Source organism: Syzygium oleosum, unplaced genomic scaffold, assembly GCF_021117445.2.
Source record: "Syzygium oleosum isolate NSW1041296 unplaced genomic scaffold, Sole_v2.1 Sole_v2.33, whole genome shotgun sequence".
Lineage (NCBI taxonomy): Eukaryota > Viridiplantae > Streptophyta > Magnoliopsida > Myrtales > Myrtaceae > Syzygium > Syzygium oleosum.
In genome coordinates, this window is record NW_026607517.1 from 3,122,749 (window position 1) to 3,136,796 (window position 14,048).

Genomic DNA, 14,048 nt, shown 5'->3' on the forward strand with positions numbered 1-14,048 from the left:
CTCGATTGACCATAGTGGTCCACCGGTAAATAGATAGTATTGATAAGCATTGTTTAATTTCTCACCGGTGGTTGGGTGCTTAGCATATACTTTGCTAATAAAATAACAATTATTACAAGATACCGCAACCCTTCTGTTGTTTATGATCGAAAAGATAAACTGATACGAATTAGGAATGCATAGCGGAGTACCAAATCTAAATCGTACTATAGAGACTTCAGCGGCTGCATTGATGCGCAGTTTATTAACACGAATGACGGATGCTAATTGTACATCAACGATCTACATCATGTTTAAGTCCTGTCGGTCTCATGTAATCTCGCGAGATAGTTATGAATATAAAGTAGATTTGGCGATATAAACTTTCGGAACCACTGTAGAACTTTTCACAGCATATTGCCTTTCCAAATAAGTCGTACCAGCTCGTTCCTTTCGCCGTTGGCTCATTGCCGAGTCCCCTTGGGTTAAAGGTTGGCGAGGGAGACGGATTCCTTCTATTCTTAGCGAATCACACTTAAAATAAGAGCATGTTGATTGCACGTTTCGACGGATTTGGTGAAGGAGTTTAGGTCAAGATCGTCACCCCAAACACATGGTAGGGCTTGTCCATTCACATTGGTCTCTTTAGTCTATTGACCCAAAACTTGCGGTCTCAATTGAAGCCACAACACCAAAATTGAGCCTTCCACGTCTCAATTCTCATCAATCCTCTCTTTGAATTTTCCCGAGTCTTTCAATAGACAATCATTACTTGAAAGGGAAATCTACGAATTCATCGCGTTTCAACAAATAGCATAAACTAATTAGATCAGTGACTGTCGACTGAAAATCATATTCGAATTCACTTTTTTCACGTCGTTCGTTGATCTTCTCCATTTAATCGTGTGTTGATAGGATTTGGATGATTATCTTCCTCGGACTTTTTCCATGAAAAAAAAAGGGTTTAAGTCACGAATTTCGAATTTCATTTTTCATTTTTGACGAATTTAGTGATCGTGGGCATTTTCTGGCGAAGCCTTTTTCTTCAACAACTCTTACCAACCCCAACCCTCAGGCCTGATCCCCCAAGAGGCACGTGCCCTTCGCGTGCTCGGCCAGCGCAAACACGTGGACCCCTCATGGTGGCTTGTGCCCGACACGTGCCGGAGAGGCTCTTCGCGGGGGCCTCGTTCATTGGGCCTTGCTCGAGAAGAGTAAGCCCGTCTACGAACGATCTGAGCTCCGACGACAAGCCCATACACTGTACGGGCCTTGGCATTGAAAGACCGGCCCATTATCCTTAGGAATATGGGCCGGGCGGACCCGATTGCTTTGAATTCCGGACGGCCCGCTATGCCGAAACTTCCTCGGCCTAGGACCGGAGGCATCGGGCAACCGAACACCATCGGGTCGGGCTAAACTGTTCGGGCGCCACTAATCAGACAATGACCCGATTCCCAGTCCATATGGGTCCTCGATCCACCCGATTTATTACATCAAAGGGAATAAAGCTCTAGCTCGAAACTTGGGCAATCAAAGATATTCCATCACCCAATCACACGAAACTTTTAGAGGGTCTCCCAAAGGCAAAATTCCTCAATGAAAAGCATAAATACAAGTCGTCAAAACACCCTCATCATGATATAAAGAGCAATGCACAACGATTGTTTAGTTTAAACAGAGCTTGATCTAGGAACTAGAATTATGATCATGGATGGCAATCTCACCGTACCAATGGTTTCCACAAGGACAATTTTGGATCGCAAGAGGAGGATAGATGCGCCCACACGTGTCGCCCTCGCGCGAAGCCACCTCAGCTCCTAATCCCTTGCACGAACGTGAGGACCAAAAGCGCCGACCTTCCCCAACGCCCAAGTAGCCCCCTTCAATTGCATCACACATTCCAGATAAAACATCCATCCAATCAGCATCGCCCAAAACAAAACCTGGTTAACGCCGTCAAATCCGAAGACCCCGGGTCAACGGTCTCACCGATCGACGGCCGTGATTCGCGAGCGCCAAAAACGGTGCGTCCCGCCGGATTCGGCCGCGAAACATAAAAACGAGTGGCCAGACGTTTGAATGGCTTTGCTGTCTTTCGCAGGGGGAAGTGAAGAACAGCTGAAGTAGAAGCAGAGAGGCTGGGCATGGCGAAGCCGGTTTCGATCGAAGTGTGGAACCCGAATGGGAAGTACAGGGTGGTCAGCACGAAGCCCATGCCCGGGACCCGGTGGATCAATCTCTTGATCGAGCAGGACTGTCGCGTCGAGGTAGTAGATTGAACCCAGTGGAAAATCTTGGGACCTTCTAGCTCGTTCGTACCATGTAGCGATCATTCCTTTTTCCCATCGTTAACGGGCATTTCTTGTTTTGCGTTCTTGATCAGATATGCACGCAGAAGAAGACCATCTTGTCCGTGGAAGACATCATCGCCCTCATCGGCGATAAGTGCGATGGAGTCATTGGGCAGGTAATTTCTCTGTCTTTCTGTCTGTCTGTCTGTCTGTCTGTCTGTCTGTCTGTCTGTCTATCCCTTCCTGTCTGGGTCGATTTTGGGGTTATTCGCTTGTTTCCCGTAATTTTCTGAAATGGGTCTGTGGTGTTTGTTTTTGGGTTTTTGCTGTGTCGAAGTTAACGGAGGATTGGGGAGAGACGCTGTTCTCTGCGCTGAGCAGAGCAGGAGGAAAAGCATTTAGTAACATGGCGGTCGGTTACAACAACGTGGATGTCAATGCTGCGAACAAGTACGGTGTTGCTGTTGGAAACACTCCGGTAAGTTTTATGTGGCTCACTTGATTGAGAGACTACTCATCTTCCTTTGTTTACTTCTTACCTGTCTGGTTGGATGAGGTACTAGTCCAGCAGTGTGTTCATGGCTTGGTGATCACTCGTAGGAAATGGTTATGCATTGTTGTCATCATTCTTGATTTCATCGGATAGCGATTCATGAACTAAGTTGCAAAATGGAGAATGCTGCAATTGGGGTGTACTAATCAATCAGCACACGTTTTTTCGAAGCTAGAATACGAGGATTAGACTGATAAAGCTTGGATCATGGAATTAGAGCATGGTATGAGTACGATTCTCTTGGCATCTACTTGAGGGAACATTCTTAATGTTCCGTGATATGGTGATGGCTGCTACGTCCTGAAATACCCAAAGATATATCAGATCACCAGATTTTACAAACCTTGGCTCTACCTTTACAGGGTTGATTGTTTAGACATACCATAAGAAGGGTAAATGAGATATCTTGAAGTATATGTGATTTAGAGTTCTTCATATAAGCAAAGCACCTTATAGATTGTGAACTCGTCTAAACTATGATCGCCAATTATTGCTTATCAATACAATGTAAGTATTTGTCCACTTCTTGGATAGGGTGTGCTTACAGAGACAACCGCAGAGCTGGCAGCTTCACTCTCTTTAGCAGCTGCGAGAAGAATCGTTGAGGCAGATGAGTTCATGAGGGCGGGCTTATACGATGGATGGCTCCCTCATCTGTACTATCGCGATCCTCACTTCTCAAAGTTTTAATTATTTACTTACATCCTCACATTTTTCATTTCATGTGGTAGGTTTGTCGGCAATTTGCTTAAGGGGCAGACCGTTGGAGTGATTGGAGCTGGTCGTATCGGATCTGCATATGCAAGAATGATGGTATCCAGCTAATTTAATTCCCTTTATTAGTCCATTTTTCTTCTAAACTCTTAAAATGGATTTGATCTTCCCTTTTCTTTATTGTTAAATAAGAGTTCTTTTCCGAATGTTTCTGTCCCATCACTGAGTTGGTTTTCTGCTTAATCTTATATGACTATAAAGTGATCTTAGCCGCTCGCCTATAATACAAGAAGTCGTTTGGATGGGTTTACTTAGCTTATCGTGATTTTTTCCTTTACAGATCGAAGGATTTAAGATGAACCTCATTTACTATGATATTTACCAATCAACTCGCCTCGAGAAGTTTGTTACAGGCACGTAGCGAACTAATCTATTGATGCCACTCAAGTTCTATCCGTAGACTCTAATTTTTGCTAACATAATTTGTGGTTTCAGCTTATGGTGAGTTTCTAAAAGCTAAGGGCGAACAACCAGTTACCTGGAGAAGAGCTGCAAGCATGGATGAGGTTCTCCGGGAAGCCGATGTGGTGGGATTTCGTTGCCAAAACTTTACTTCTGGATTACTGTATCAATTTCCATCGATCTACATTGGATCATGAAATTGGATTGTGTTTCTAGATAAGTCTTCACCCAATCCTGGACAAAACCACTTATCATCTCATCAACAAGGAAAGCCTCGCGACCATGAAGAAGGTTACTATAGTTTGTTTATCCCCTTTCTTCTTCTTCTTCTTCTTCTTCTTATAATTTGGTTATGCAAGAATTTAATTTCTTCCCTCATTACAGGAAGCGATTCTTGTGAACTGTAGTAGGGGACCAGTTGTTGATGAAGTAGCACTCGTGGAGCATTTGAAACAGAATCCCATGTTCCGGGTTGGTCTTGATGTCTTTGAGGTAACTAAAACCCCTCCTCGTTCATTCTAAACTCCATCTCTACTCTCTACTATCATCACCACTGATATGCTGATGCACTCACTATTCATTCGTAAACATGATCTGGGCAGGATGAGCCTTACATGAAGCCAGGACTTTCGGACATGAAGAATGCCATTGTGGTACCTCACATTGCTTCCGCTTCTAAGGTAATGACTGGTAACGACAAATCTCAGCGCCCATTCTTTTGCAATGACCATCTAAGGCTTTTCCTGGTAATTGTGCAGTGGACTCGTGAAGGCATGGCTACCTTGGCTGCTCTGAACGTCCTGGTACGTAAACTGGTAACACAACCTCGCTATCTGCTTGCTCGACCGCATTTGACTCGATGAATTCACTGAGATGCCGACCAATTCTATGCATTCAGGGAAAGATTAAAGGGTATCCAGTTTGGTCGGATTCAAACCGAGTTGAACCGTTTCTGAATGAGAATGCGCCACCTCCGGCCGCATCTCCAAGCATTGTCAATGCGAAAGCCTTAAGTATGAAGTCGCCCTCTTTGGAACTTAAGTGAAAGGTGATACCTTTTTTAAGTTTAATCTGCTGATAGTCTTGTAAATCGTTGCAGGTTTGCCTGTTTCAAAACTATGAGCCTGAAGCTCAATCCTTGACGGCCTTCCCAAGAGAATCATATGATGGACAGGGTACGAGGGTTAATAGTGCTAGGGAATGTCGTTGCATATGAGTCCTCTCTCGCAAGAAGTGCTGATAAGCATATACTCCATTTCTACCGTAATGCAGATGCAAGTTTCTGTCCATTCAAGAGCTTATAGATGCTTTTTTCTGATCCAGTTGATCCTAATATTGAAGTCATGGTTCTATGGGAGTGATGTATGCTTGGCCCTCTGTGATATCTGCACACAACTGAGGCTTGTGACAGACTGATTGGTATTATCATATACAGTCATTCGATCCCATTAGACGGCATTTTTTCCGTTCATGGCACAGGAACTGCGTCGTGATGACCGTCCTGACGATATAGATCTTCGCACCTCAAACATTGCTGCGTAAACAATGAACAAGTCCTCAACACGGAGGGTCGAACCCTTCACAAAAACAATGAATCGTTACCCAAAGACCACTCAACTTCTCGAAGTGTGTATCTTTCTAGGGCATGATGCCAAAGATGAAAGACTTGATTGAGCCAAAAGAAACGACTTCTGAAACTCCGTAAAAAGCAGCGAAACAGAAAAGAAATATGATGGCGGCTTTGCCCGAGCGCGGTGAGGGACGTTGGACCCTCGCCGGTGGCTGGGAAGCGATGCTATCGCCACCGCAGTCTAGCTTATCCTTTCACACCTTCTCTCTATATGTGAATTTTTATTTTCTTATGTTTTTAGTCCATGTTTGGAGTTGTATTTTATTAGTAGTTTGTGCTTGAGTCAATGAATAGGTGCTGTCTATATATAATTTTTTTTTTGTCACATATATATATATATATATATATGACCTTTTTTTTTTTGTAATTAAGAGCTGTAATAGAGTAGTATTAGGTATTAATGATATATAAATCCTCTATTGAATGTGATTTTAGTTTAAGGGCGAAGTTGGATAAATCTTTATGCCTTTGCTTTTACTCTTTAAGTCGTTATATTCGTGAGCCTAATCCTAACAAATGCGACCAGATTAATCTCTATTTTGAGCGCATTGGAAGACGTTTCTGCGTATAAAACTCTTGATTGATTTTTTTAGAGTTCTGAACGAGTCATCAACAACGCGAGCTCAGACTCTCTCTCTCTCTCTCTCTCATCAACTTTCTCTGCAAGTTCACTCTCTCAACGACGAAACGAGCCGACCATGTCGTCGTCTTCTTCCTCGTCCTCCTCGCCGCCGTGCCCGAAGAAGATGATCACCCTGAAGAGCTCCGACGGGGAGACCTTCGAGATCGAGGAGATCGCCGCCCTGCAGTCCAAGACCCTCGAGAACATGATCGACGAGAACTGCGCCAGCACCCCGATCCCGTTGCCGAACGTCAAGGGCAAAATCCTGGCCAAGGTGGTGGAGTTCTGCACCAAGCACGCTGAGGCCGGCGCCGACGCCGAGACCCTCCGCGCTTGGGACGCCGAGTTCGTCAGCGTCGAGCACGCCATCGTCTTCGACTACATCCTGGTCCGTGCTCCTATCTCCTCTTCTCGATTTCGATGGTTTTCTTTGGGGGTTGAGTTCCCGCTTCGATTGGTGATGACGTTTGTTTCGCTGCTCTTTTGGTTTCTGAGGGACGATCGATACTCAATTTTGGAAAGTTTTGATTTTTATTGTCTGTCTCTAGGAAGCCTGCGAACTACTGTTCAAATTTGGTGCTAGGACTTGGCAATTGGTGCATCCTTTGCGTGCTAACCTCTATGCATCTGATTCTTTTTTCTTGATTATCGTTTGGTTGTCCAAAAGCCTCTCTTTTGTGCATAACATACGATCAGAACTCAAGAGGAGCTGACAATGGGACAATAGTGAAAAGAAAACGATGAGACCCTTCTCTTCTTTTGGTAGATTAGAGGGCCAAACAGCCAAAGGAGATTTCATATCGAGACGTTATGAACTAACGTAAGAAGATACCAACTTTGTCTCCGGACGAAAGATGAGATACACCTTCAGGGGTTTGCAGAAAGCTTGCAATCCTCTGCTTCAGAGACTATTCTATACTTGGCGAGCGGCGAGCCATTGGGCAGCTCTGTTTCCTTCTCTGTAAGCATAGCGAATCTGCATTTGCTGAGGTCATGGATTCATGGCTCCGCTGATGAATTTCGACAAACGAGCATTGCATTTGACGATAATCCTTGTAAAACCCAAACACAGGACATGGGTAAGTCCGAACTGGAGAGCTATAGACCTGCCTGCACGATGATGGAGGAACAGAAAGAAAAATGTATAACCACATCATTTGCTCCCTTTTGAAAACACGCCTTCTGCTCCTGCAAAACCTGGATTGCCTCGTTAAGTGAACTAGTTCTGTTGAACTTACACCTTTAAATTTCAAGTTCTTGATTTATATTAGAACATTAGATTGCCCTGAAGCCCTCTTTGGAACCTTAAGATTTACAGCCCCTACAAACAAATGGGATATTGGATCCGGATTCAGCTTTGGATTTAGTCAGGTGAGTTCTCACTTTGGCCTTGTCAATGCCAACGGGTTTCCTTTTCCTCAATTCTGTTAGGTAGGTCCGACATTGCTACTCGCAAATTCAGTTAGGTTGGTCTGATATTCCTACAAATCTTGCTTTTATCATCTGCGCAATCCATGAGCTTTGCCTTGCTGGCTGTGCTCGGCCTCGAATAGTTGGTGTTTCTAGTTTAGCGTCAGCTTTGTTTGGAATGGATCTCATTCTATTTGGTAGATGAATCAAGTCAGATCTATTGTTTATTTTTTGCTCTTATCATGTACAAGTATTTACACCCAGATAACTCGACATGAATGGCAAACATAAGGTCCAAGATGTGCTTATTTCCAATCAACCTGCACCTTCCATAGAGCTTGTAATTGTGATTTACGACGTGAAGGCTGAAGCTTGGTTTTTTATATCTGTGCTCACTCAGTTTTTCCTTGCATCCATTCAGGCAGCAAATTTCCTGGAAATTCCAACCTTGCTGGACTTGGCATGCGAGTCTGTGGCAGAGATGATCAAGGGCAAGACTCCAGATGAGATACGCAAATTTTTCAATATCAATAACGCATTCTCACCGGAAGAGGAAGAAGACGTGCGTAGGCAGAACCAGTGGGCATTCGAATGAAAGCCTCGGCGAATTCCCGTGTCCTTTCTCTTGTGTTTCTAGTGTGAAGGAGTTCCGTTTCTTTTTCCTGCCTTCCTACTGATCAGACATGGGCTTTTGAACTGTTGTTTACTTCGCGCACGGTGGACTCTTATGTGAATTATTCCGACGTAATACAGACGAACATTCAAACGAAAATTTCGCAGATTTAATAGTTAGTAGCGGAGGTTTGATCTTCCAGCATATCCTTTGCATCTTAGTGAGGACTCTGTGAAGTAGAAGAATATGAGTTGCTTAGCCGAAGTAAAGCCAATATGAGTTCCATCAGATTTGATGGTCTGTACTTGTTTTGGGGATATTTAGTAGACCTACTAGCAATGTGAAAAATAATCTACTTATCACCGTCTATGTTTGGCACAATTGAAGAACGCGGTTACGAAATTGAATCTAACACTATGTCGCTCATCCAACAGTGACTAGTAGTTTTATACTAACGATCGATCCGATGATAAACTGTTGTTTAACAACATTTTGTCTATAACATTGGTAAAAAGCCTGGAACCAACTGATCATAGTCAAAATTCTTTGTTTGGCGAAAAGGATCGTTCAATACTCTATGTTCCACTGTGATCAAACAACATTTTATTTTTATTTTCAGCATTTAAAACGGCCAGCACTTAAATCTCTCTAATTAAATTTCCACTACTTGAGTTTCGAGTTTAGCATATGCGCCCTCAGTGACCATAATCTTGGGTGGCATAATCGTGCATTGATTACATTCATGTATCAGGTCAAGCACGCCACATGCGATCTGAACACTGTAACACCTCTAAATTTTGCAACTAGGGATCTCTTGTCTGGGGCACCTCAATTCCTTGGATTATCTCGAATGCCGGATTTGAGCCGGCTACTAAATTGACTCGTACAAATTCTTTCTTAAGAAAAAACATAGAGGAGTCGGCACCAATCAGTTTTAATATGACTTAGGCTGACTGGACACCATAAATACCTAAGCAGCTATAGAGAAATTAAACTACCTAGGTGACTTATGCAAGGTGACTGAATTATGAAACCCTAGTGTTTCAGGTTTGGGGCTCTGGACATGTTGGTAACGGTTGGCATCTATCCCCGCAAAGCCCTTCGAGTACCCCCTTTTCCGGTCATGGACTAAATTGTGACTATCGAGCGATGTCCCATAGCGATGGTTCGTTATCAAAATCCACCTCGCGTTGCAGGATTGCGATGGGCAACATAGGCCGAAGCCGGTAAGGACACTCTCTAGTTAGACACGATAACATTGTACTAGGTGCTACATAACCAGATTTGGCTCGGATGTCATGCAGTTTGGTATTCTCACCTTGAAGTGTAAACTCTGGTAACATAGCTGACGAATGATTGCACGCATTCTCATTGTCTTGGGCTCGATCAAAGGTTGCACCTAAACTATGCACACCTTGGAATTATAATTTGAAGATATCATGACCACAAGCGATGGCTTTTCTCATAACCAGATCTCAAGAGGCTATGTTGAGGGGGTAATTCTTCAAGACATCATATATTTCTCAAGCAATTACCTCATTAAGAATTAGATACATAACTAAGAGATGCGTGATCTATGTATCACTCGTAAAGTTCTTTGCCTGATCACAACGTGGTTAAGCTAGAGAAGAACGAAAAAGGGATAACATGTTAGATGCCCGTCAGGGTTTATTTCACTTTTTATGTTTAACTGAAACCTTGTGACTCTATCGCACATTTAAACTTCTCTAAATTCGCAAAACGTTATTTTTGCAAGATATAAATATTAATGCGTGCAAGTTTGTATATATTTCATGATTTTAAAATTTATTGAACTTTAATGGCGGAAGGCAGAAAAAAATATAAACAACCCTGACTCATCTTTCTATTGATTTTGTCGGAAAGAAAATTTCCATATACAGAGGCTTCGTTTGTTTCATGAAAACTGAATAATTTGAAAAATATTTCCCTAAACATGATTGTCGGTATCACCTGTAAAAATAAATAAATAAATAAATATTTTTTATTAATTAATTATTTCAAAAGAATACAAATAATCATCTTCAAAGAAAACGTTTTTCGCGAAAACAAAAGGAATCAAAATTCTTCTTCACCAATATTAACCGAGTCAACAACGCGAGTTCAGACACACTCTCTCTCTCTCTCAACAACTTTCTCTGCAAGTCTCTCTCTCAACGACGAAACGAACCGACCATGTCGTCGTCTTCTTCCTCGTCCTCGCCGTCGTGCCCGAAGAAGATGATCACCCTGAAGAGCTCCGACGGCGAGACCTTCGAGATCGAGGAGATCGCCGCCCTGCAGTCCAAGACCCTCGAGAGCATGATCGACGAGAACTGCGCCAGCACTCCGGTCCCGCTGCCGAACATCACCGGCAAGATCCTGGCCAAGGTGGTGGAGTACTGCACCAAGCACGCCGAGGTCGGCGCCGACGCCGAGAGCCTCCGCGCTTGGGACGCCGAGTTCGTCAGCGTCGATCACCCCACCCTCTTCGACTACATCCTGGTCCGTACTTCCATCTCCGTTTCTCGATTTCGATGGCTTTCTTCGCGGTGGAGTCCTGCTTCGTATTAGTCATAGTGTTTGTTTTGCTGCATCTTTTGGTTTCTGAGGAGCGATCGATCGATGCTCAATCTTGGAATTTTCGTTTTTCTATCTTTGTAAGAATGCGTGAAGTGTTTGTTCGATTGGGTGCATAACGTACGATCAGAAGTCGGAGGAGCTGACGAAGCGACGATGGTGAAAGGAAAATGATGAGACCCCTCTCTTCTAAGAGGGCCAAAACAGCCGAAGGAGATTGCATGTTAAGACTTTCTAGACTAAAACTTTGTCTCCGGTCAAAAGATGAGACACAGCTTGGTGGGTTTGCAGAATCATGCAATCCTACGCCTCAGAGACTCTTCCATGGCTGGCGAGCCATTAGGCAGCTTTATACCCTTTTCTCTGTAAGCATCCCGTACCTGAAGCCCTTCCTTTTAATTTCAATTTCTTGATTTATTTTAGAACATTAAATTGCCCCTGAAGCCATCTTCGGAACTTTAAGATTCAAAGCCCATATGAACAAACAGGATATTGGATCCGGATTCGGGTTTGGATTTAGTCAGGAGGGCCTTGGTTGGTCTGACATTGCTACAAATCTTACTTTTATCATCTGCACAATCCATGAGCTTTGCCTTGAGGGCGGTCCTAGGCCTCGAATAGTTTGGTTATTCTAGTTCAGCATTAGCTTTGTTCGAAATGGATCTCATTCTGTTTGGCAGGTGAATCAAGGTAAGTAGTTTTATCTTCAATGGGAAGATTTGGTTATGTTTTGCTATTATACTGTACAAGAATTTATACCCAGATAACTCAACATGAATGGCAAACATAAGGTCCAAGATGTGCTTATTTCCAATCGACCTGCACCTTCAAAGAGCTTATACATGACTTGAAGGTGAAAGCTTGCTTTTTATATGTTTGTGCTCATCAGTTTTTCCTTGCATCCATTCAGGCGGCAAATTTCCTGGAAATTCCAACCTTGCTGAACTTGGCCTGCCAGAGTGTGGCAGACATGGTCAAGGGTAAGACTCCGGATGAGATACACAAAATTTTCAATATCAAATCCACATTCACACCGGAGGAGGAAGAAGAGCTGCGTAGGGAGAACCAGTGGGCATTTGACTGAAGCCTAAGAGAATTCCGGGTCTTGTCTGCTGTTAATATTGTGAAGTTCTGTTTCTTTTGCTGCCTTACTACGGATGAGACATCGGCTTGTTAAATGTTTGGTTCTGGCAAAGTGAACTCTCATGTGAGTTTTTCTGACAGGATATGGACGAATGTTCAAGTAACAAATTTCACGGATTCAATACTTAGGGAAGGTTTGATCTTTCAGCATATTCTTGTATCCGACGAGTCTGTGATGTAGAAGTGTTGAGATGCACTTGTGAGTTGTGTTAAAAGAAAAGTCTCACATCAGGTAATTAGTTTGATGGGAAGTAGTTAATATATTATAATTGGCTTATAATTCATTAGCTTAAAACTAATTTTTTGAGTAAATGTGGGTCCAACTGCCTCCTTTGCTTGTTGATGAGTTGTCTTGGGATGTCAACATTCTCACCTTGAGCCTGATCCGCCACCGAGAGTGTTGTTGACGACTCAAATCAGCTTTAGTGGTCTCATTGGGCATGCAAAAAAGATATTTCGCCGCTTTCACCAAAAGTCGTTTTTCGGCTTTTAATTGAAGGAGACAGTTTCTGCGGCGACTTCAGATAGGAAATATCACAAGTGAGCAGGAAATCAACAACTTAAATTTCAATAGGACTGTACAGATATCGGTTGTGTCGAAATTTAATCGATGATAAAGCTTGGGAAATACAAACTTCACAATTTAATCGATGATAAGGCTTGGGAAATACAGACTTCACAACTAAAACAAACTATGCCCAAATTTAATCAACAACACATCTTGAGAACTTTGAGATATTACGATGGACTTTAATTGACAACGCAACGCTCAGGATAAAGATACACGCTAAAATTTAATCGGTGACGCAAATATGGAATCTACAGCTAAGAAATACGCCGGAATTTAATCGATGACGTGGGTGTAAAAAGTGAAAGTACAGTGTAGGAAAGTAAAGGTATTGAAAAATAATTTGTTTGATTTGTGCGAGAGCTCAGTAGATAGGCGATTGTGTTTGTAGTGGTTATACCATATATGCTTTTGAGCGGTCCTCGGCGATTGTGCCCATGTTCTTCCATTCTGAAAATTCTTGCACCCACGTTCTGACGATGCCTTGATCTTGTTTCCAAGCGGATGTTCTTATGAAAATGCATGTTAACTGTCTCATGATCGTAGTCACTCCGTTCTCCAATGGCTTCAAACTCGCGATCATATCCCGATGCGTCCTCTCTTCCAATACTTTGGTAGCTCATCGATCTTTTCAATCGGTACTCTTATTGATTATCATTTCTGACTTGTCCTCTCTTCCAATAAGAGATGTGTAGGAAGAATCCATGGGCATTCTAATGAAGCCTTTGGCATCGAGGGCGCTTCTGCCTTTGGCCTAATACATTAAAAAACCTCAAATTTTAGTTTTTGTCACAATTTTATCTTTTATCTCATAAAAAATCTCAAACTTTTTGGTCATGTCCCAATTCTATTATAAACTTTTTTGATCCCATAAAAAACCTTCAACTTTAGTTCTTGTCCCAATTTTACCCTAAACTTTTTTTTGTCCTATGAAAAATCTCTAACTTTTGGTCTTGTCTCAATTTTACCGTTCAATCCCAATTTTACCCTAAAATTTTTGCATATTTATAAAAAATCACAAAATTTACTTGAGTCACAAATCTGCCTCCGTTAACCCTTCGTCAAAATTTCTCATTGACAATAGAGATGAAAAACTCCAAAGCACGAGTTGTTTGGGCGTTAGAGTGCAAGATCTCCATTTGCGAGATAAAGCACATGAGATCGAAGACTGAGTGCAAAATCACTAAGGATGATTTTGGTGGAGGGTTAATGGAAAGCAGATTTGGGACTCATGTAAAAGTTTACGATATTTTATGAGACAAAAAAATTAGAGTTAAATTGAAACTGGACCTAAAGCTAGAATTTTTTATGATACAAAAAAAATTTTAAGGTAAAATTGATATTGAACCTAAAGTTAAGGGTTTTTTATTAGACAAAAAAAAGTTTAGGGAAAAATTGGGACTAGACCTAAAGTTGTGGAGTTTTTAGGGAACAAAAAATATTAAGACATTGCCTAAAGTTTGAGGTTTTTATGAGACAAAAG

At 42.3% G+C, this 14,048-nt stretch overlaps 3 protein-coding genes across 3 annotated transcripts; all 3 read left to right on the forward strand.

The window, feature by feature from the left end:
- The first annotated feature begins 2,064 nt into the window (after positions 1–2,064).
- On the forward strand, positions 2,065–5,359 carry LOC130135455 (glycerate dehydrogenase-like). The gene is made up of 13 exons (XM_056304765.1): positions 2,065–2,249; positions 2,366–2,449; positions 2,611–2,751; positions 3,361–3,482; positions 3,558–3,639; positions 3,881–3,953; positions 4,036–4,127; positions 4,219–4,293; positions 4,387–4,494; positions 4,605–4,682; positions 4,761–4,805; positions 4,901–5,015; positions 5,102–5,359. The coding sequence occupies exons 1-13, from the start codon at positions 2,127–2,129 to the stop codon at positions 5,122–5,124; spliced, it is 1,161 nt and encodes a 386-aa protein (XP_056160740.1). The 5' UTR covers positions 2,065–2,126; the 3' UTR covers positions 5,125–5,359.
- An 858-nt stretch (positions 5,360–6,217) lies between these two features.
- LOC130134330 (SKP1-like protein 1) lies at positions 6,218–8,436 on the forward strand. The gene is made up of 2 exons (XM_030594381.2): positions 6,218–6,642; positions 8,086–8,436. Exons 1-2 carry the CDS (start codon positions 6,331–6,333, stop codon positions 8,257–8,259), a joined length of 486 nt encoding a protein of 161 aa, XP_030450241.2. The 5' UTR covers positions 6,218–6,330; the 3' UTR covers positions 8,260–8,436.
- Positions 8,437–10,392: 1,956 nt separating this feature from the next.
- LOC115672565 (SKP1-like protein 1) lies at positions 10,393–12,277 on the forward strand. The gene is made up of 2 exons (XM_030594384.2): positions 10,393–10,779; positions 11,765–12,277. Exons 1-2 carry the CDS (start codon positions 10,471–10,473, stop codon positions 11,936–11,938), a joined length of 483 nt encoding a protein of 160 aa, XP_030450244.2. The 5' UTR covers positions 10,393–10,470; the 3' UTR covers positions 11,939–12,277.
- The last annotated feature ends 1,771 nt before the right edge of the window (positions 12,278–14,048 follow it).

Excerpts from the sequence above, each read along its gene's own strand:
- LOC115672565 (XM_030594384.2), top strand. The coding sequence starts at position 10,471 with ATGTCGTCGTCTTCTTCCTCGTCCTCGCCGTCGTGCCCGAAGAAGATG. Across the intron at positions 10,780-11,764 it reads CCCTCTTCGACTACATCCTG|GCGGCAAATTTCCTGGAAAT; the intron begins GTCCGTACTTCC and ends GCATCCATTCAG.
- LOC130134330 (XM_030594381.2), top strand. The coding sequence starts at position 6,331 with ATGTCGTCGTCTTCTTCCTCGTCCTCCTCGCCGCCGTGCCCGAAGAAG. Across the intron at positions 6,643-8,085 it reads TCGTCTTCGACTACATCCTG|GCAGCAAATTTCCTGGAAAT; the intron begins GTCCGTGCTCCT and ends GCATCCATTCAG.
- LOC130135455 (XM_056304765.1), top strand. The coding sequence starts at position 2,127 with ATGGCGAAGCCGGTTTCGATCGAAGTGTGGAACCCGAATGGGAAGTAC. Across the intron at positions 2,250-2,365 it reads AGCAGGACTGTCGCGTCGAG|ATATGCACGCAGAAGAAGAC; the intron begins GTAGTAGATTGA and ends GTTCTTGATCAG. Across the intron at positions 2,450-2,610 it reads GCGATGGAGTCATTGGGCAG|TTAACGGAGGATTGGGGAGA; the intron begins GTAATTTCTCTG and ends GCTGTGTCGAAG.